This window comes from Megascapheus bottae, chromosome 12 (genome assembly GCF_031878675.1).
Source record: "Megascapheus bottae isolate mThoBot1 chromosome 12, mThoBot2.hap1, whole genome shotgun sequence".
In the NCBI taxonomy this organism is placed as follows: domain Eukaryota; kingdom Metazoa; phylum Chordata; class Mammalia; order Rodentia; family Geomyidae; genus Megascapheus; species Megascapheus bottae.
Window position 1 is genome coordinate 48,136,476 of NC_143520.1, and position 20,485 is coordinate 48,156,960.

The 20,485-nt window shown below is 39.9% G+C and overlaps 1 protein-coding gene across 2 annotated transcripts in view; it reads right to left on the reverse strand.

Moving 5' to 3' along the window:
- Window positions 1-1,300: 1,300 nt before the first annotated feature.
- C12H2orf76 (chromosome 12 C2orf76 homolog) overlaps window positions 1,301-20,485 on the reverse strand; it is a 37,602-nt gene continuing 18,417 nt past the window's right edge. For both annotated transcript variants that reach the window (XM_090342464.1, XM_090342463.1), the window contains 4 exons: window positions 18,374-18,424; window positions 14,315-14,352; window positions 10,384-10,465; window positions 1,301-1,459 (listed from right to left, as the gene is read on the reverse strand). In XM_090342464.1, coding sequence (XP_090198590.1) covers window positions 1,383-1,459; window positions 10,384-10,465; window positions 14,315-14,352; window positions 18,374-18,424 — 248 coding nt within the window. In that variant the 3' untranslated portion in view covers window positions 1,301-1,382. The remainder of the gene's footprint in view (window positions 1,460-10,383; window positions 10,466-14,314; window positions 14,353-18,373; window positions 18,425-20,485) is intronic.

Below are 20,485 nucleotides of genomic sequence, written 5' to 3' on the forward strand. Positions count from 1 at the left end.
TTCCAGAAAGCCTTTCTTCCAAGGAAAACTTCCTATGCTAGCTGTGAAGACAGAGCTCAAGCAGGATGGGGATTGAACTTCTGCCTCAAGGTTGATAGCCCGGGGCTTTAAGTTAATCTATACCCCAACTCTCAACCAGCACTTTCAAAATAAACTAAAATGAAAAAAAAATCCCACACAGAATTAATTATGCTCCCCTAACAGTTTTTCTTTCAATTCTGCTAACATCACTTGCACGTATATCTTTGCCCTCTTGCTGGAGCAAAAATTCTGTGGTAGTTTATCTGTATACTAAGCACTTTGTAGAATAAACAAAGACAATAAAAATTTCTGTTTTATACAAACTATTAAATTTTTCCACGAAGCAAAGCTGTTTCTAAACAAGTTAATTAGACTTTCAATGTTGATTTTAAAAAATAAAGTTTTTCTTGAATTACCATCAATATGAAACCAGTTCACCTGAGCAGCAATGTGAAGGGTAAATGACCCAATTTCTCCAGGAGTTGTGACTGAACACCTGCTGGCTGAATGGCCAGCTACTCTCCAGAAATCAAAAGTATTGTATTATTTGGAAAGAACAAATCTTCCAGAATGTCGATTTGTTCTTCAAGAACAATTTTCTCCCAGAAGTACAAAGATTTGTGTACCTCTTCTCTTCACACAAAAAAAGTTTGCTACAGTAAAAGGAAATACAGCTCAGAAAAAAAAAGTTACCAATGCTATTGTATACAAACAGAGACTCTAAAAGGAAAAATGACTCTCATATGAGCAACCTTAAATATACCTGAGCCAGTGTCACAGGTGGTGCTGTGTGTGGTGCACTAAGCTTTGACCATTACAATCTGGCCCAACAGCTATAGCAGGTGCCAGGAGGAAAAAAAAATAAAACAAATAGTCTACTGGAAGCAGAGGTATGGTTCAAGTGGTAAAGTGCTTTCCTGAGGGAGGGAGGAAAGCCAAGGGAAGAAAGAGATCAAGCCCAGTATCAAAACACACACATTACAACCTTGCTCTTATCTTCGTAAAGAATCTAACTTGGTGACATTGTTCAAAAACAAACATACTCTTTACCCCTCTGCACATCACCTTTTAGAATAACCTTTTCTTCGAAGTTTTTTTTTAAAAAGAACCCAACATGGAAGTCACCAAAATAATTCTCAACTTTACAAAACAAATTATAGTGATTTCTGCATCAAAATCGATTTAAGTTTTGCTTTTCTCATATTATTTCTTAATAAGGAAGGCAGGAAGGAAAAGAGGGATGGAGAGACCTTCAGAGAAAGAAATCATACGACTAGGATTAATGTGTTAAGATTTATTTGTCAATTCAGGTATAAAGAGCTTAGCATAGGTATGCAAAATGCAAGCCCCCGAGACACCTTTCACCAGGATGAGATGGGATTAACTTTGTACTTCCTATAATCTTCTTCACAGAAGAATGCAATTTCAGTTTCATTGGCTGAAAAAGAAGAAAAACAGAGAATGGAAAATAGGTTTTAATGTAAAACTAAATTTTAAACAAGTATTGAAATTTTATTGTTAGACTAACTAAATGTTCAGATGCCAACAATAAAAAAGATGAGTCAGTCTTTGGTTTGCACAATACGTTTATTATTAATCAAATCAACAAGAAGCTTCAGGTGTGGTTAGAGAAGTATAAAATTCAAATAACTTAAAAGTAAAACAAATACTCTCCACCCCCTACCCCTGTATAAGTTGAAAATGAAAAGCTAACACAAGAACAGTCGAGATTTTCAGGAAATCCCAACCTTCCTCATTTAGAGTCCTTTGCACAGTTCTAGAAGATAACAAACCTTCATCTTTTTCAAATATGCTACTCAGTACCTGAAAGGGGGGACACTCTTCTCCCCACCCCAAAAATTAGCCTGTAGGTATAATAATTTAATACTTAAAGGATCAGTAGAATATTTTACAGATCACTTTACATTCTCCCTCATGACCCATCAAAATATGTGTCTGAAGAAGTTAATTTTTTGCCCTGCTTATGATTAATTCATGAGGCTTCAACAATATGCAAAGTGAAAGACACAAATTGGCTTCTACTGCAATACCTTCAAATGCCTCTAATTATTCACAGGGGAAATGGCTCAGCTAAAGGACCCACAAAGGTTCAGAGCAGTCACAGTTCTTTCAACCTAGCAGGTCAAGGACTCCGTATTCTAAAGCAGTAAGTCAGCAACATTATTAATTCAGACTGGAGACAAGCCCTGATGGAAAGCCTTCCAATTATTAAACATGCGATTCTTTAAGGTGGCGTGCCAACAAGTTCCACACTGGTTTTTTAAATTAAACCAGAAGTTAATACAGTCTGCTTGGCTTTCACAGAAAGAGCAAAAGGCCTTCAGAAATCTCGAGGAGAAAACAGACAAGATTATTTGTAATGAATACTGAGTACTCAATTAACATAGACTCTAAAAACAGACAAGCAAAACTCTTCAAGTCAAATAAACAAGATAACAAGAGTGCCGAGGATTAATGCTGGTCTGTCGTTTCTAGCTATAATCTCATCAATAGAATTTATCACAAAAGGATGAAATGGAAGAGATTAACATGACATTTCATTAAAAATGGTCTTGCTGTTTGCAAAAATATCAGGTGGAATATCTCTGCCGTATGCTATTGTGCTTACTACAGAAAACAAACAAGTGTTGAGAGAAGGAAATAAGTTGCCCAGACTCTCAGACACTCCCTGAAGTCCTACTATGTCCTCCAGATATAATTTAATCCAAGCACATAAAAATCAGCCCACAAGCTCTCCAAAGACATCGGCAAGGAACTGGGAATCTGGGAGGGGCTGGGGAAGAGGCAGAGAGCAAACTGGGCAAATAGAGATTTGCTAGTTGAAAAATCAAATTTCAAAGACTCACTGAGAGGCACCATCCTTGGATCAGTGACATGTTAAAAGGGACTTCAGAAAACTGGTTATTCAAAGGTAAGATATATTTGGATCTATGCTTTTAACAACAACAAAAAAGCTCCTGGGGTTTCCTTTTTGAAGGGAAGTGTGTTCAGAGGCAGCCACAGCCATCTCACAACAGAGAAGCAGCCAAAGAACCCTGCTAATAATCACAGAGCAATGCCTCACCTCTGATGGGCTATTTACCTATGGAACTTTCCAGAGTCTTTCCACCCAACACTGTACTCAAGCCAGGCTATGTGTAATTACCATGTCCATTTACTGCAATGGACATTTCTCTGCACCCCCTTTAAGAAGCATGAGCTTCTCCCGTGCAGCTGGGACAGGACATACTGACCAAGCAGTTTGTTTTCTCACTATTTATAAAGTACAGACACCAGCTCCTAGAGGCCCAAAATAACATCATCTAGGGTATTTTGCACTTTTTAAAGGAAAACTAGATTGACAAATGAGTTAAAGCCTAAAATACTCCAAAATCAAACAAAAAACATATTGGAAACACACAAATTATGTTATTCTGAACATTCAAAAGTAATACATGAAATGGATTTTAAACTGTAGTAATCAAGTCTTCAGTATTTTTTCCCTTTTTAAAACTATAAAACTGTTGAAAATGTTTCAGAGAATAATTTCACAGACATATATTGAAAATTGACCCGCCAATTGATTTTAATTTAATTATATGCTTGCTTTTATTAACTTTTCTTTTTGTTGGCACTAGGGACCAAACATAGACAGGCACTCTACCACTTGAGTCAGTGGCCAGTTCTTTTGCTTTTTATTTTTTAGATATGGTGTTGCACTAACTTTTCTTCGAGCCACAATCCTTCTTCCATATCATTGAGACCACAGGCATGCACCACCAGGTTTGGCTTGGCTTGCACATTTAGGTGGAGAAAAATTACAAATGATTTTCTCAGACCTTTGCATAATCACTCTTTTCATCATTATCCCCTAAACTCCTGCTGCCTAGCTTCTATTTAAATGGCTCCTTTCAAGGAAGCTGGGGAAGAGCCCTCAGGGAGTCTGCTTCATGCATGCTGTCCCCAGGGCACCTGGCTTTAAATTAAATGTGCTGCAGGCAGGAGCGTAGCCAGGTGCAGAGCTGAGAGCCTTGGCCTGGAAATCCGAAGTGAATGTGCAATCTAAAATCCAATAACCACACCTCCATCTCATCCTTTCATCTTACTATCACATGAAATCAAGTAGAAGCTCCAAACACATTGTGAGTCTTTTTCATAGTGACATTTCTGTTTAAGGATCACAGCCAGGAAGTTTAAGTTCTGGGTATAGACTTGGGAATTTTATACCATTTCCAAACCGGTCAGACTCATGGGCACATCTTTAATAGGAAAATAATAATGGTGATTTGAAATAAAATTAAAAAATAAAGCTAATTGTGAAATTCCAAGAAAATGTAAATAGAATAGACTTAAACTCCCTCACTGACACATCAACAAACGTATCATCTAGCCATAGGCCTCACTGTCCCGTCCCGTCCCCATGCCTCATCTCATGCTGGCCAGCACTTCGGTGATCTAAGGCCCCTGTCGTTTGGAGAAAGGAGACTAAGATATGTTATGTGCATTAGCTTTGTGGGTCAACCAGGGAAGGCTTTCAAGTGACAATAAGTGAGGATTTTTTTTTAATGCATGAAGGGTGTGGTATGGCTTATGGGCAATATGAAACCACAAGGTTATATCCTCTCTCCTGCTTGGGGAAAACATCTGTCTGGAGTCATTCAGAGAAAACCTCTAAGATGAGCTCAGTTTCAAAAAAGAAGCCTCAGATGCTGCGCGTTTGGTTTTGCTTGGGTTCTGTGTGTTTGTTTTAAAATCAGAGTCTCACTATATCACCCACGCTAGCCTAACATACAACCCCCCTTCCTCTGCCTCTGGAGTGCTGGGATTAGGAGCATGCCCACAATGTCTGATATCCAAGTACTGTGCTTTTCATGTCATACTTCCAATGTCTTCTTTGGGTTAGCTGTTTAGGGGAGCTAGCAGAGATTATAAGCCATAAATAATAAACAATCTGACCTTTCCTAGACTAAGCACATGCCTGTAATTTCTATGATGGTGAGGGGAAGGAAAACAGAAACAAAAGGGGGAGAATGATGGCAGGGGTGACAATGGGAATCTGCATTGTTGTCCTAACTCAATGTTGCTCTCGTGGCCAGGCCCACTGATTATCTCCTCCCTCCCCCACCATGGAACCTTCCCAGTCCAGTCTCCAGCCCAGAAATCTTAATCAAAATGTGACAACGAACTCCCTTCTTCCCACAGGTGACAGGCACCAGACTACCTCCAAGCACCTACACCTGGCAAAGCAAGGGACTCACTCAAATAAGTTCCCAGAGACAGGCTTGCACCATAAACTCATGAAACTCTTTGAACCCTCCAGCTACCTGCGACCCTACTTCAAGTCCCTCCACCCCTGCCCTCATTTCACCTCCTGCCTTTCCTGCCTCTCCCCAGGTCACCATGGCCTTTTTCTTCAACTTCCATTCCAGCAGATCTGCTGGGCTGACGTCAGTGTCTCTGCCTTCATCCTTCCTACCTCTAGAATCTGTCCTTTTCCCTAACAGTGACATCGATGATGATGCATGGTACCCACAAGCTGATTTGTGGAATAGTGACCCCTTAGTATGGCTACTTAAAAGATAATTAAAATGTAATTTAAAATAAAGGAGAAAAATCATATATACAGTAGAATATTACTCAGCCACAAAAATGGATGAAACACTGTCATGTGCAGCATCATGGATGGAATGGGGAAACACAGAAGGAAATAAGTCAAACAGAAAGATAAATACTTCATGTTTTTAGTCATATTTGGAGGTTAAAATATTGTTTCTGTACAAATGGAAAGCAAAATAGGATTACCAGAAGCTGTGGAGGGTGTAACAAAGGTAGACAGTGGTCAGTTGGTAAAGATTGAATAGAAGAGTGGCATGACTGTAGTTACCGATAATTTACTGTATGTATCAAAATGGGTAAAATAAATGACAAATGCTTAAAGCAGTTAAGACATACTAATTACCACCAATTTGATCATTATACATGGTGTGTGTGTGTATCTGTGCAGCTCAATGGTGGAGTGCTTCCCTAATGTATACAAGGCCCTGCGTTCAATCCCCAACACTACAATAAAAGTAACAATCTCTGAGAGTGTATTCTAACTTCTGTTTTGGAAGCCTTCAGTTCACTGGACTGCCACCTATGTCACTGTTAGGGTCCGTGATCAAAGGAACGAATCTGACACAAAAGCGAAAGTTGGAAGTTAAACAGAGTTTTATTCCACACCTAGCATCGAGAATTATACTGACCGGTCAGGGCCATCTCTAAGATGGGAGTGAGAGAGCAACCCCGCCTAATGTTACAGGCTACTTTTATAGGCCCCAGCCATGTGGTTGGGCTGGCCATACACAGGTGGCCAATGGAATTCAGCATGGATGATTGATGGCTGGGGCAACCACTGACACCTTTGCTGTTTGAACTGACCTTTCATCTCAGTGGGCTTCTGGTGAACTGTTCTGACCTCCTTTGTCATAAAGATGGGAAATGCCGATAGGGGATGGATTTTGGGGAAGTCAAGAAAGGGGTCCCTTCAGTCACCAGTACCCAGACTGTCACTATGTTAAGATGAAGAGCAGCCACCATGACACTCTGTCAGAGGAAGAAAACCTAAACTTAAAGAAACATAAACACAAAAGCATCCCGATAAGGAAGAGGCACTAGAGAATCCTACAGTATTTGCCTCAGCGGGGGACAGCCAGAGGTCCAAGGCATTGACCTGGGTTCTGGTGGGGGCAGATGGTGGAAGCAACACAGAAGAAAATAAACCACAGGAAGTTCTGCAATTATTACAGGACTTCACTTGACAAGAATTCTTCTCTCAGATAAGTACTTTTGGTTTACTGTAATTTACTTTTAAAATATTTCCAATAAAACAACTAGTGTTGGGAGAATCATCCAGCAGCTACAATTCTTTCTTAAATCTGAACAATTTAAAGATAATAGTAGCAAGGGACACAGCAAAATAAAAGACACAAAATATCACTGAAAACAAAACTTACATGCAAATTTATTACTTAGAAAGACAAGCCTATAAAACATAACAGTTAAGAGTAATAGGGGGAAAATATTTAAATTGTAAATAGTATCTTCTGGCAAAATCTTCCTTTTACTTCCAGAAAACAAATCGTATTTAGCACTGAGTGCACGGTCAAAGTGTGGCTAACACCAGGAATAAAATACATCATGGCCCCACAGTGTGGGTCAAAGGCCAGAGCATGAATGGGTGGTCACTTTGTGGGTAGAGGGTCTCCTGCAGGTTTCCTGACTCCCTCCAATCCTCCCTTTCCTTCCACCACTCTTGCAGAAATAACACCATGATAAATGTCTCACACTGGCATTATTCCCATGGCAACAGACAGAGGGAGTGGAGGGCTGGCTCTGCAGGAAGATCAAATGGTGAGAGAGAAGTTCGGGATTTTGTGTTGCCTCTTATAACCTCATTACATGCAGGGTGGAGGGAGAGAAAGTTCCCCAGAACAATCACACAATTCAAGTATGGCTTTGACAACTGGACTCCCACTTAGGACTTTCATCACTCTCTGGGGATGAAACTGCAGCTTGCTCCCCAGAGCACAGCAACATCCCAACTACCAGATGAGTGGGGAACCCACAAAAAGGATCAAACTCTGATCACAGTCCTGTGGGTATAAAACAAGCATGACAGAAAGGGGTTTGGTTCTCACCTTTGCACAGGGTTGTTACAAAAAACAGTCTGAAAGTGATGCACAGGGAGACTGAGTTTGTGTTACCCTAAATTTAGACTACATGGTCACTGCCTCATCCAGACTGGTGCTCAAATAAAACAGGTGTTCCCCATGTGTGTTCCGTAACCTCTGCTCTTCTGATCAACCCTTTCACAACTTTACCCACACCCTGACAACAACTTTCAGTAGGTTTGGTTGCTTACATTTTAATAACAATAATATAAACAGGCTCCAAGAAACCAGCTGGCTCATAGAGGGTCACAAAGCAAGCAAAATGTATAGTCTTCATTCAAACTGATTTTCCCTTAATTACAAAGAATGAATTAAAACTAGAAAAATCTTAATCCCAAGAATGATTAGACAATATGGCGTGGGTGTAGGAAAAACATGATTATTGATGATAGCAACACCTAGAGAAAACACTTCTAGAACTTCAGTACATAATCTCTTTTCCACACACACCTACAAATATGGAAACCTGTACACTTTTAAATGACAATGGTTTAATTCCAATACATAGCCATGTTAGTGATTCACAAGCAGGAAAGGAAATAGAGAACACTCCCCACACACATACACCCCTCTACTGCAACTGCATACAACCTCATGGCCTGAAGCATCATGCTCCTGTTGGCTTAGGGACGTCATGACAGTGTTAAGTACAGAGGGATAGAGGCAGTACACTCCAACTGTGTCTGCTCCCAAGCACCACGAACACCCCTGGAGACCTCTACTTACATTCATGACTGCTAATCTTGTTATCATTGCTGCTTGCCCAAGGTTGCCCAGAGGCCAAATCAGGTTGTGGAAATGCTCCTACTCTGGGCTGTAATTCTTAACCACTGTTGTGGCTTTCAACCTCTGTGACCATTTCTCCCACTGCAAGTAGGGTGGAACTATTTTTTCATATATGTTAGCTATTCCTCCTATCAGTAGAATTTCTGGTTTATTTTTTTTTCATGCTGGTTGTAAGACTTGTTTATAAAGACAGGCTAACAACCTTTTGTGTCATCTACACCACACATGTTTTTCCAGTTTGTCATTTCTCCTTAGTGCTGTCTACGCTTTCTAAGACCCAATCTATCACTTTCCCCTTCCACAGCTTCCATCTGCTTTTGAGGTCATACTTCATAAGCTCTTCCCCCACGATTATGAAGTTATTGAGCTGTACTTGATATTTATTTTATTTATCGCATTATAAGTTTTTAATCCACCTAGAATTCATTTTTTTATTTTTTCAGTGTAATTAGTAGAAGGGTTACAGTTATATTCGCCAGACTGAAGGTGCATTACTTCAAATACATTGATACCCCTTCTCGTGTTAGAATTCATTTTTGAATAAAGGCTAAGATAAAAAATGTGAAACTTTGACTGCTTTGGCAATTGGCGTCTGATATGATTTTTCTGACTAATTCATTTGTTCTTCACTAATTAGAGATATCATGACTATCAACTTCTAAAACATTTCCTCTCGGTTTCTAGCTTGCTTTGTATTTTCTAAGTCCCCTTACAGGGCTACCTGTCCATTCCATATCAATACCAGCTCGTTATATTCACTATAGCTTGTATTATGACAAAAGGCCAGGCTACTTGCATGCACATACTCAAAAAGCCAGGTGCACCTGCCACAGTCATAGTTTCTGAATAGCAATAGTATCTGTTAAATTGTTTGTCAAGTAACCATCAGCCTTACATATTCAGAATATGAAAAGACATTAATCCTGGCCAAGAATCTCGACTTAACCCAGAAAAACACCTGTGATTTCATAACCTGTTATTTTAACTCCTATCTAAATGAATAGATCCCTGTCAGGAATTCACGCCCAGTCATGTAAATCATCCAATGAATTCCTGACATATGTGATTACAGCAATTTAGAATATTCACCAAAGAAAATAAATGTATAGCTTCCCAACGTGGGCCTGGCATGGAAAGTTCCTTCTGCCGCATGCACAGAGGATTGTGAAGAAGTGTGACTTGTGATGCTCCATTGCTTCATCGTGGCCGCTGGCCACAGGGGTGTGACAGGAGCACAGTGAACTTCTGGTTACTCCTCACCCTTCCTTGCCAGGCCTGCTGGAGGTGCATGTATGAGTAGAATAAGAGTGACATCTAATGGCCAAAAGACATGCCACTAACATTGCTAGTTTTGTATTCTACTTCTTTTTTATATTGTATTTCTATTTCAATAAAATAGATATATACATTCCAGGTTGAAAACTAAGTCAGACAGTTCTTCAATTGTATATGTTAGGTTCCTATTATAAATTATATGCCTGGGTCAGCCATGAGTGACTCAGATGCTGATCAGAAACCATGCAGCCTGTTGTACAAAAACATCTCATTTCACTAGTCTACATTAGCTATGTCCAAGTCTGTGGGCTCCAGTGCCACCAATGAGAGAAAGCAATCCTGGTACTAATAACCTGTCAACCATCTTAAATGGCCCCCAGCAAAATTCTAAGCAAACATTTTGAGCAGAGCTGATGCTCTGGGTTACATGATGAGCACACACAGCACTTTGAATCCCAAGTGGGACTAAAACTGCACAGGGAATGTTTATGTTGCAGGGAATCACCTGATACACTCAGCCAGGCCTGGCCACACAGGTCAGGACTGCAAGGCCCCCACAGCACACTGCTTTACCACACCCCCTGCTCACCAATGCCTGCCTCTCTCAGAGTGTTGCCTTCTCTGAGCAGAAGTCGGTCATCATCCTCCAAATTCAACACCAGCTCATTCGTCTGAAAAGGAAGGAAAGTCATCAGCATTCCTGCGCAGTGCACACCTGGGCATGCTTTACAGAAACATCAATTGTTTCTTGGAGGTATTCAATGGGAGTCACATTCTACTCCCACTGTGATAAGCAGGGGAAGGGAACAAATACAGACCTACTAAGTGCCCACACTGTACTGTAGAGACAATGCTAACAACAAGGGCTATGGAGAAAGGCCAGTCTGAGTTCAGCTTTCTCAGAAGCCCAGCTATGGGCTCTCCATAAACTGTAAAAGAAAAGGAAAGCATTTTCCCCATTCCCTTGCATAACAACATGCGATGGAAGTGCATAAAGCCTCACACACAGAAGTTCACAGTCTTCCTGCACAGCTGTTACCCCTACAAAGGCTAAGGTACACATCTGGAGTACGCTGCCAGTCAGTAGGGGAGCGTGGTTACCCATTTGACTTCTGGGAGAAGTAACTTTAACTTAACTCACATGACTCAAAAGCCCACCTAGCTAAACATATGGTCCAAGGAAGGAGCTTGCTCTCCACTGACAGCTGCAAATCCTCTTAGACACCATAGATATAGGAGTTACAGGGCACTATTTAGCCTCAGTGGGGCACTCTTTGGCCTCAGTGGAGAATACAGGACCACTTCTCAACCAGATGTGGCTATTCAGAGCACGTTTCGTTTCTAGAAACAGAACAGAAAGGCCTTTCAGCTCCAAACTAGACCCCCTGAATCCAAAGGCCATTGGCCATGAACCTCATTCACCCTGGAGCACAACTTGTACTCCAAAGCAATGGATTAGGAGAAAACAGAAAACCTTTTTGAAATCCACTTTAAATAGTATATATACTTGTAATGTAAACCTATCCAAGCACATATGAACAGTGTGAAGAGCAAGTTTCCTCTCAGCCCTTACCTATCTCTCCTCAAAAGAACTTGTATCTATTCCTTCAGAGGCTGTTTCTGTGCACTGTGGACAGACATGTGTTGAAACATTTCACACACCAAGGGCACAGATATGCTATGCACTGACTCCCTGTGCTCTTAAGAACAGTTTCAAATCATCCTGCCTTTTCTTTGAAGAGACATCTTGCTCAGGCCTGTGCTTGTTCCCATCCTCTCCATAAATTACCTGACAATGTACACCTCTGCACATATATTACACTTGTACAATTTTATCCAGGCCATAAATCCCTAAAAGTAGAGTTATCAGGTCAGAGAATTATGTGCAACTTTTATTTTGGCAGGTGCTGCCAGACCAGATAACTCTCCTGAGATACAGTACCAGTTTATATTAACTCATCGCATCCCCCAAACTAACTGCTTCCACACACTAATCAATGAGTTAGAAAACTGAGGTGCACATTAAGTGTACTCTAATATTTGTTTCCTGATGACTAAAGTGGCTTCAGCTGCCTTGTAGGATAATTGATTTAGTGCAATTGTGTAATCTCGCAGAAGGACATGTATTTATGCCTGGAGAGTAGCTGGGATCATGGTAGCCTACCACCATGCCCAGCTCTACGACCTGAATCACACTCTCAGATCTTTTGCATTTAGTTTGCTGTTCTGACAAGTTTTTGTTTTTTTTCCCACTTTTCTTCAGGCCAGCTGTGAGCCATGATCCCTTGACTTCACCTCTCAAATGGCAGGGACTACAGGCAAGTCCTACCTCCCAGCTAAGAATTAACATGGTCAGACTATCAGGATACCATCCTCATTATGCCCACCTCCCCCACTCCCCGCCCTCTCTCCAACTCTTGCCTCAGGGCTTGGGCACTTCTGGAGCTCTTTGTGCTCAAGGCTAATGCTCCACTGTTTTGAGGCGCTTCCAGGTTTTGGGTAGTAATTTGGAGGTTAGAGTCTCATGGATTTTCCTTACCCGGCTGATTCTGAGATCTCAGCCTCCTGAGTAGCTAGAATTACAGGTTTGAGCTATCCACACACACTATCCCCAGCATTTCTATTTAAGTTTAATTTTATAACCCTCATGGAATGTTTTAAGTTGAAATAGATTTTAACATAATAAAATGCATAGATCTAAAGAGAAACTCACTTTAATGAATCTGGACAATCACAGCATGTAGAGTTATATGAGTGTCTATGACAAGGAAAGGGAAATAAAAAGAATGGCTGCCAGTAGATAGTTCAGGGTTGGATGAAAGCATACGGGTAAGGTTTCTCTGAGGCTTGAAGACTGTTATCTGTAGAAAGCACATAGAATTCTTTGGAAAGTTGCATAATCATCACCAGGGTACAGAGTCCATACTTAACTAGAATAGTTAGGAATTGGGGGACAATTTACAACCAGAGGATTTTTGGGTTATACTATCCAAACCCCAAGGAAGGACTACATTTCATGTTCTCCACATTTTTGGAATAAGGTTGAACACACTCCTGGCCTAGAAAAGTAAAACATGGATGAAGTCTGTGGCCAGAGGCAGTAGTGCAATGTCCTAGTATCAGAAATGTGGCAGAAGACCCCAGCGTACCACTCAGACATATGTAAACACTATATCTTGAGGTATTTTACAATGAGTATTGTCAATTTTCATGTAGGAAAGTCCCTATAAAGTTACTAATTACCCTTGCCATATTCTTATAATCTAGAGCATATATTCATCTGAGAGTTGATTGAGTTTATGAGTACCTAGACAGAGAGACGAGACAAAATGCACTAGGTATTAGTGACCCCAAGAGTTAAGAAAAGTAAAATTGAGTCCTGATTCCTCACAGCTTCATTTGACTGAGCATATGGCTTCCTCGAGAAGTCCACACTGGGATACTAACAGTCTATTCAGACTGAACAAATCTTTGATTGTGATTTCATCAAAACATTACTATAAGAAGAAACAAAGATGTGAGTACAGGACAGACACATACATACACCACTCTATTTAGAACTCACTGCAGTCTGTTACCTGGGGAATGAGCACAGTAATGAGCTTCTCTCACAGTGGATCACCTGCCTGTAAGTGCTTCTGCACTAGATATTTTTTAAAGAATACCATATCAGGAGGCCAGTAGCATAGTCTAGTGGTAGAGTGCTTGCCTAGCATGCACAAAGCCCTGGGTTAGACTCCTTGGTACCACATACACAGAAAAAGCAGGAAGTATCTTTCTGTAACCCCTCTCTATACATCACCCTGATAATAAAATATAAAAAAAAGAAAAATCCGAGAGTGGTGCTATGGCTCAAGTAGTAGAGTGTTAGCCTTGAGAAAGACCAGGACAGTGCCCAAGCCCTGAGTTTAAGCCCCAGGACCGGCAAAAAAAAAAAAAAAAAAAGTACAGCTTGCCCTACCTTTTTAAAGTATCTGCTACTAACAGGTGTATATGACTTGGCTTTCTTTATTTAATGGGAAAGGAAGGCTTGCTTAAGAAAGGAAACCTAGCCAGGTGTTGGTGGCTCATGCCTGTAATCCTAGCTACTCAGGAGGCTGAGATCTGAGGATGGTGGTTCAAAGCCAGCCCAGGCTAGAAAGTCTGCAAGACTCTTATCTTCAATTAACCACCAGAAAACGGAAAGTGGAGCTGTGGCTCAAGAGGTAGAGTAGTAGCCTTGAGCTAAAGAGCTTAGGGGTATCATCCAGGCCCAGAGTTCAAGCCACATGACCACCACCACCACCAACAACAACAAAAGGAAACCTTCAAAACTGATAATGGAAAAGATATAAAACATACATATCTTCATTCACTCATTCTTCAGTTCTCCCAACACTGACTCCTACAATATAAGCCACATACCACATACTTGGAACATACTATATTTCAAAGACATTACTTGTGTACATATGAATTGTACAGCATAATAGGTTTCATTTTTAACATTTCTAGACATGTTTACAATGTAGTTTACATACCTTTGATTTATGTGCTTGATGTATAATCTTTAGTTTATCTGAAAAAAAAAACCAAATTGTCTCTTTATATAGATTATTCTAATAAGTTATGGCTTTTTATACTGGTCCTGGGACTTGAACTCAAGCCTACGTGCTGTCCTTGAGCTTTGTTGCTCAAAGTTAGTGCTCTACCACTTGAGTCACAGCTCCACTTCCAGCTTCTTGGTGGCTACTTGGAGGTGAGAGTTTCACAGACTTTCCTGCTCATGCTATTGATTAAAAGTACAGGTGCAAGCACTAACACCCACCTCTAATACTTCTTTTGAAGTTGCTGGAGGTGTATGTAGCTCAGTGGTACATACACTTCCGGAAGTTTGTACTTGTACAAGAGGAAAACAAAAACAAAAACCACCCAGAGATAAATGTACAGAGATGCTTTAAAGCTGTGTCCTTTGACACACAACAATGGTGTATGCTCCATACACAAAATCAAGTCAGCCCCTTTGACCTTAGAAGGAAAACAAATTCCATGACTATTTTATTTTTTAGTCATTACTAATGCTAAATTCACATATATCCTCAAGTGAGGTAGGCATTAACCATAGCAGTTTAAAAATACACATACTCTCAAGAGAGACACAGTGCTCTGTATCACTGTCAGAGAAGTCAAACGTCTGGAATCACTGGTAATCACACAGCTGCCACTCCCAGAACACAGGATCTGCTTCCTGCTTTCACAGACTTCAGAGGCACTTTCTTCAACCCCAGACTCACTCCTTAATCTGCTTACTCTAAAGTCAGGTCTTACTGTGCTTTTACAATAGGCACTTTCTTCACACGGGTAAAATTCTAACTACAACCATCAGTCTCTAATTATATAGTAGATATAGCCATTCAACAGGCTTAAATTCCCAAAGCTTCCTGTTCCCTTTTCTGTTTTATTTAACCATTCCATTATTCTATTGTGAGTACAGCATACTATTACATCTCAGTAGGCTGGAAAGTGCAGTTCATTTCTATTGCTCATACTGTCACAAGAAATTCCAACAGCAATAAGAAATGAACCACTTAAAAAAAAAAAAACAGACCTCAATTTGATGGTATTGCCATAATACTCCAAGAATACAGTACACATCGCCAGTGAAGAACTGGCATTCTCAATTATCCGTGATTTAAGCAGTCAACCTGCAACTATACACTACAAGTGTTTTTTTTCCCTTCTATTTTTTTACTAGCATACATTAGCTATGGGGGAAAATTTCACTGTGACATTTCCATATATTTACAATGCATTACAATCAGTCTCTCACCTCCCTCCATTTCTGTCCCTTTCTCCCTCTTCCCTTAGTAAAAGAATTTCAACATGTTTCACTGTTCTATTTTTATACATCTACCTCCACTGAACTTATCCTCTTTCCTAGGGCTTTTATTGCAATTTTCAATACAAGGTTAGCACCTCAGGACTACAGCTGTACAGTCTTAGAAAATACAGGAAAATATGTTTCTTAGGAATGTAAATATGCCACGTGTTAACACTCAATTACATTGAAGTAATAAAGCAAACAAATGTGACATTTGGATAATCTATTATACTTAGTAACCATTATAATTTTCTCACTACATGTATGTTTCCATTTATTATTTGAATCATTAGAGAAATTAACTTTTTTTAATGAAAGGAGCTCAAAGTCTGTTAAAATCAACCTGGATGGGCCGGGAGTTTGGCTTAGTGGTTAAAGTGCTTGCCTAGCATGCATGAAGACCCGGGTTCGATTCCTTGGTACCACATACATAGAAAAAAAGCCAGAAGTGGTGCTGAGGCTCAAGTGGTAGAGCTCTAGCCTTGAGAAAGTCCAAGGACAGTGTTCAGACCCTGAGCTCAAGCCCAGGACTGGCAAAAAAAAAAAAAAAAAAATCAACCTGGAGCAGGTGGGGGGGGGTAGGAAATGGGGACAAAAACATGAGAAGGGGTATCAATGTGTATTAAGTAATGCTGCTTCTATCTGGTGAATGTAACTGTAATCCCTCTATTAATTACAATAAAAAAAAATCAACCTGGAAACTGTACTTTGACTTTTTAAGTATTAATCATAGCCTACATATTTTGTAATAAGTTTTTAATTAGAGATACTTTGTTTTGGGAGATTTAGCAAGTCTACAAGACTATGCTACTTTACTTTTAACAGAAAAAGAAATACTCAAAACAGAAATTTTACCAGATTGTTCTCTTTAACACAAATCGGTGAAACCCAAGAAAAGGGAACAGCAGAAAAAATGATAAACAAGCGGAAGGTGTTATGTTAACATGTCTTTTTGTGGCTTTATAATCTCCTTTGCTTATTTTGACTTCTTAAAAAATACTCTTTATTAACAAAACAACAAATTCCTTAATGAAATACCCTTGAGGAAAGGAACCTTATAAAAACAGTATCCTGTATTTGTGGCCCATTTAATATGTTGGCGCATGAACTGTTTGATTTTATAGAGCTTTATAAAATAGGAATTAGCATATGATCATAGAACACAAATGCCTGAGTATTTGCTGGCTACACAATCAGGACTTAAAAACACATTGCATGAGTGGTAAAATCAGTAACAGATGTAGATGTCAATTAAACGGGAAGAAGACTCTGGGAAATCTCAGATACTGGTGGTCAAGAGAGCCAGTGTATGCCCAAGGACACAGAAACAGTAACCTGAAACACTGGGATCTGACCCTGCACCCTGCCCAGTCCCAACACCCATAAGCCATGCAACACTGCTGGATGACAATGGCAGATGACAGAGTAACACTGCAGCCTTTCCTGCTTCACACAAAGCAGTACACTGTTAACTCGTCAACCCCCAACAAATAATCTTATAAAGTCTAGCTAAACTCTAGTGATTCTGCAATTCCTCCCCAATTCATCTGAATACACAGGAAAGGGTGTCAATCATATCGAATCATTGAAAGGAGGCATTATTTACCATAATAGCCTGATGTTCTCATTATTTTTTAGATTGATCTTTAGAAATAACTTCTGTGGAACATAAGTCTTATATAACAGACACAGGCACCATACAAAAGGGAAACCATATGTGACTCTTCTAATTTGAAGTGGCATTTGAAAGATGAGTTAAGTTGAAGGTTCTATTTTAAGGCGCTATTCTTCAAAAGCCAAGAAAGCCACAACTGAGAAGTTTCATGTTTACCTTAATCATACTTTCCATTCCTTTGTCTTACTCAATATTGAGTATGTAAATGCTTTAGGTCCAATAAATCAAAAGTACTTTCCACTCAGTGCCTTCGATTCTGCTTGACTACCCCTTATGACCTCACAATTAAGTTTCCAGGTATTAAAATGCAGACACACGGAGAAGACTGCTGTTCCGAAGGACTGTAGGTCAACAGTTGCCCTGCAGAACTGGAACACCAGAAAAAGCCACTCCAAAAAACGATCTAAGGTAATAAAAAATTTATACTTTTAAAATGTCTGAACTCATTAAGGGAAATATTCATTAGGTGCATCTTAATTTTCAAGTCAACTCTCCAAATCTCGTTTGTTGAATGTCAATATGCTAAAGAATAGTGACCCTTCTGTCTTTATACCAATTCATGACACCCAGCTGCTGGACTTACTACAAGATATTTTAAGTCATCATAGCAACATGCAACATATAAACCCACCTGCTAAAGTTACATGCATGCGAATTACAAAATCTGTTCTTTTCATTCTGAGTCCTCAATCAGTTATCCTTTTCTGATTATCTAGTAAAGAACTTATTTTAGAAATTGTTTTGCCAAACATGTTACTCCTCACAAACATATTGCATCCCTAAACAATTACAACTGAATTCAATAATACATTAAGATTCATATACACAATAATCTTCCAAATGGGTTATTTGTTTACTTAATTTTGGAGCCAAGGATTGAATTCAGGGCCTTGTACATACTATGTACATGTCAAAAGCTTACCTCCAAACTCACTCTAATCTATAGTAAATTAACTTTTGAAAACCAAATCCAAATTCACATCAACAACAACAACAAAAAATTATGATGACATACATCTCAGAGAAAAAGAAAAAAATGATTACCATATTTGTAATTTCTGAATGGTGGTGGCAGGCTGGTCCTCAAAGGAATATCTACAAGAGAAGGATAATTTTGAATATAAAATATCAGGACAGAACACACTCCTCTGGCCCTGCCCTCCCCTGTCCAAAGGCTAAGTGGAGCACATTGACTAGAGACAAATGAGGCCAATGCGGCATCCAAACCTATGGGCATCTCAAACTATGGAGCCATCAGTAAGACATTAATCAAGCTGTTATTAACTGCACTGAGAATTCAGCAACAGTATTAACAGAATCAGTATTTCATTAAACACAATGGTACTGAGATACACTTGAAATCTATAATACACATGGATGGGTCATTATGTATTTTCTGTGTAGTTGGTATTTATATATGCCTCTGAGAACCCTTGAAGGTCTTTGGTCACTAGCAGGAACCAGTAATCTACAGCAATGTTATTACTGTTACCAATCTTAAAAGCCCTATCCAAATCCTCACAAAAACAATTCAAGGAGTGTTGTGTTTAAAATGGATTACAAATACCAATATGAAGTTTAATTAACAGCATCTGACAGAACTCCTACAGAGCACAATTTGATAACATATCAAAAACTGTATGTCTACATTTCTTTACTTAGCCATTCTATTACAGGAATCATCAGAGGAGATGTGACTTGTATGTGTAAGGGGTGGGGGATATAATGACATCTATACAAATGGATAGTGCAGCTTCAATTATAAATGTTCAGACAAATCCAAACATTCTTCACTGACATTCTTACTCAATATAACATAGCTGATGAAAGAGGGTAATTTCATATATATAATTAAAAGAGAGAGAATATGTCTCTCATAGGACGTGGATTGGTTTATAGTGCTTCTTTTTACTAGGCATGTGATCTCATGTTTCTTGGCCTCCCCTGTCCTTTACCTGTACAGTGAGGGTGATGGTGAGGCAGGAGGCTGCAATGAAACCATCCAGGCAGAATTCCCGGTTACAGTACCTCAGACACACAGACACTGCACTGCTCACTTAGCCAGGTGTCAGTGGCTCATGCAATCCTAGCTACCCAAGAGGCCGAGATCGGAGGACCTCAGTTCAATCCAGCCCAGAAAGAAACGTCCTTGAGACTCTTACCTCTTAACCACCTAAAAGAGACAATGGTGCTATGGCTTAAATGAGAGCACTAGCATCAGCACCAGCGTTCAGGGACAGTGCCCAAGCCCTGAGTTCAAGACTCAAAGACTGGCAAAAAATAAAAAAACAAAAATTAATACCAAACCATTTTGTCTTTTTCTTTTCTTTTCTATTTTTGCCAGTCCTGGAGCATGAATTCAGGGCCTGGGCATTGTCCTTGGAAGGGTTTTTTTATTCATTGTTAGTACTGTGACACTTGAGCCACAGCACCACTTCCAGCTTTTTCTGTGTACATGGTATCCAGAAATCGAACCCAGTGCTTCATGCATGTTAGGCGAGCACTCTACCACCTAGGCTATGGTCCCACTTTGTCTTTTTGATGTACACAACTCTTAGAATGCAAAGATGTAGCTCACCAACTCTTCTAAGTTCTACATACCTGTAAGACAGATGACAAAGATAGGACTATGCTCAGAACCCACAGCTTAAAAGTGCATACCACAAAAGCTCACCCCTTTCTAGCAGTGGAATGCCCTCCACTATGCACAGTGGAGACGCAATGGCTATGTTACCCCTACAGCAGGTAAAAGTTCTTAGCAGGTAGGCCTGGCCATCTGGGGGTGATGCTCTGCTGGGAGATGGGATACATTCAGTTGTCTCCCACAATGATCCTGTAGTACCTGGGAAGAAAAGAAGGGAGAGACCCTGGAAAGACTAAAACTTCCCCTGGCCTTGTCCCAGCTTGAAGAGTACATCTTATTCTCAAGTTCAAGAAGAACCTATTGTGCCTGTACCAAGAACTTTCTAGTACTCACTGCATCAACACCAAACACACACACACACACACACACACACACACACACACACACACACACACACACACAACCAGAAAATAGGGATTTGCTTTGGCTTTAAAACTTAAATGTGCTGCTTTGAGATAAATAGGAGTGAAAGAGATCTGTTGTGCATCTGATTTTAGCTTCAAATCTTATGC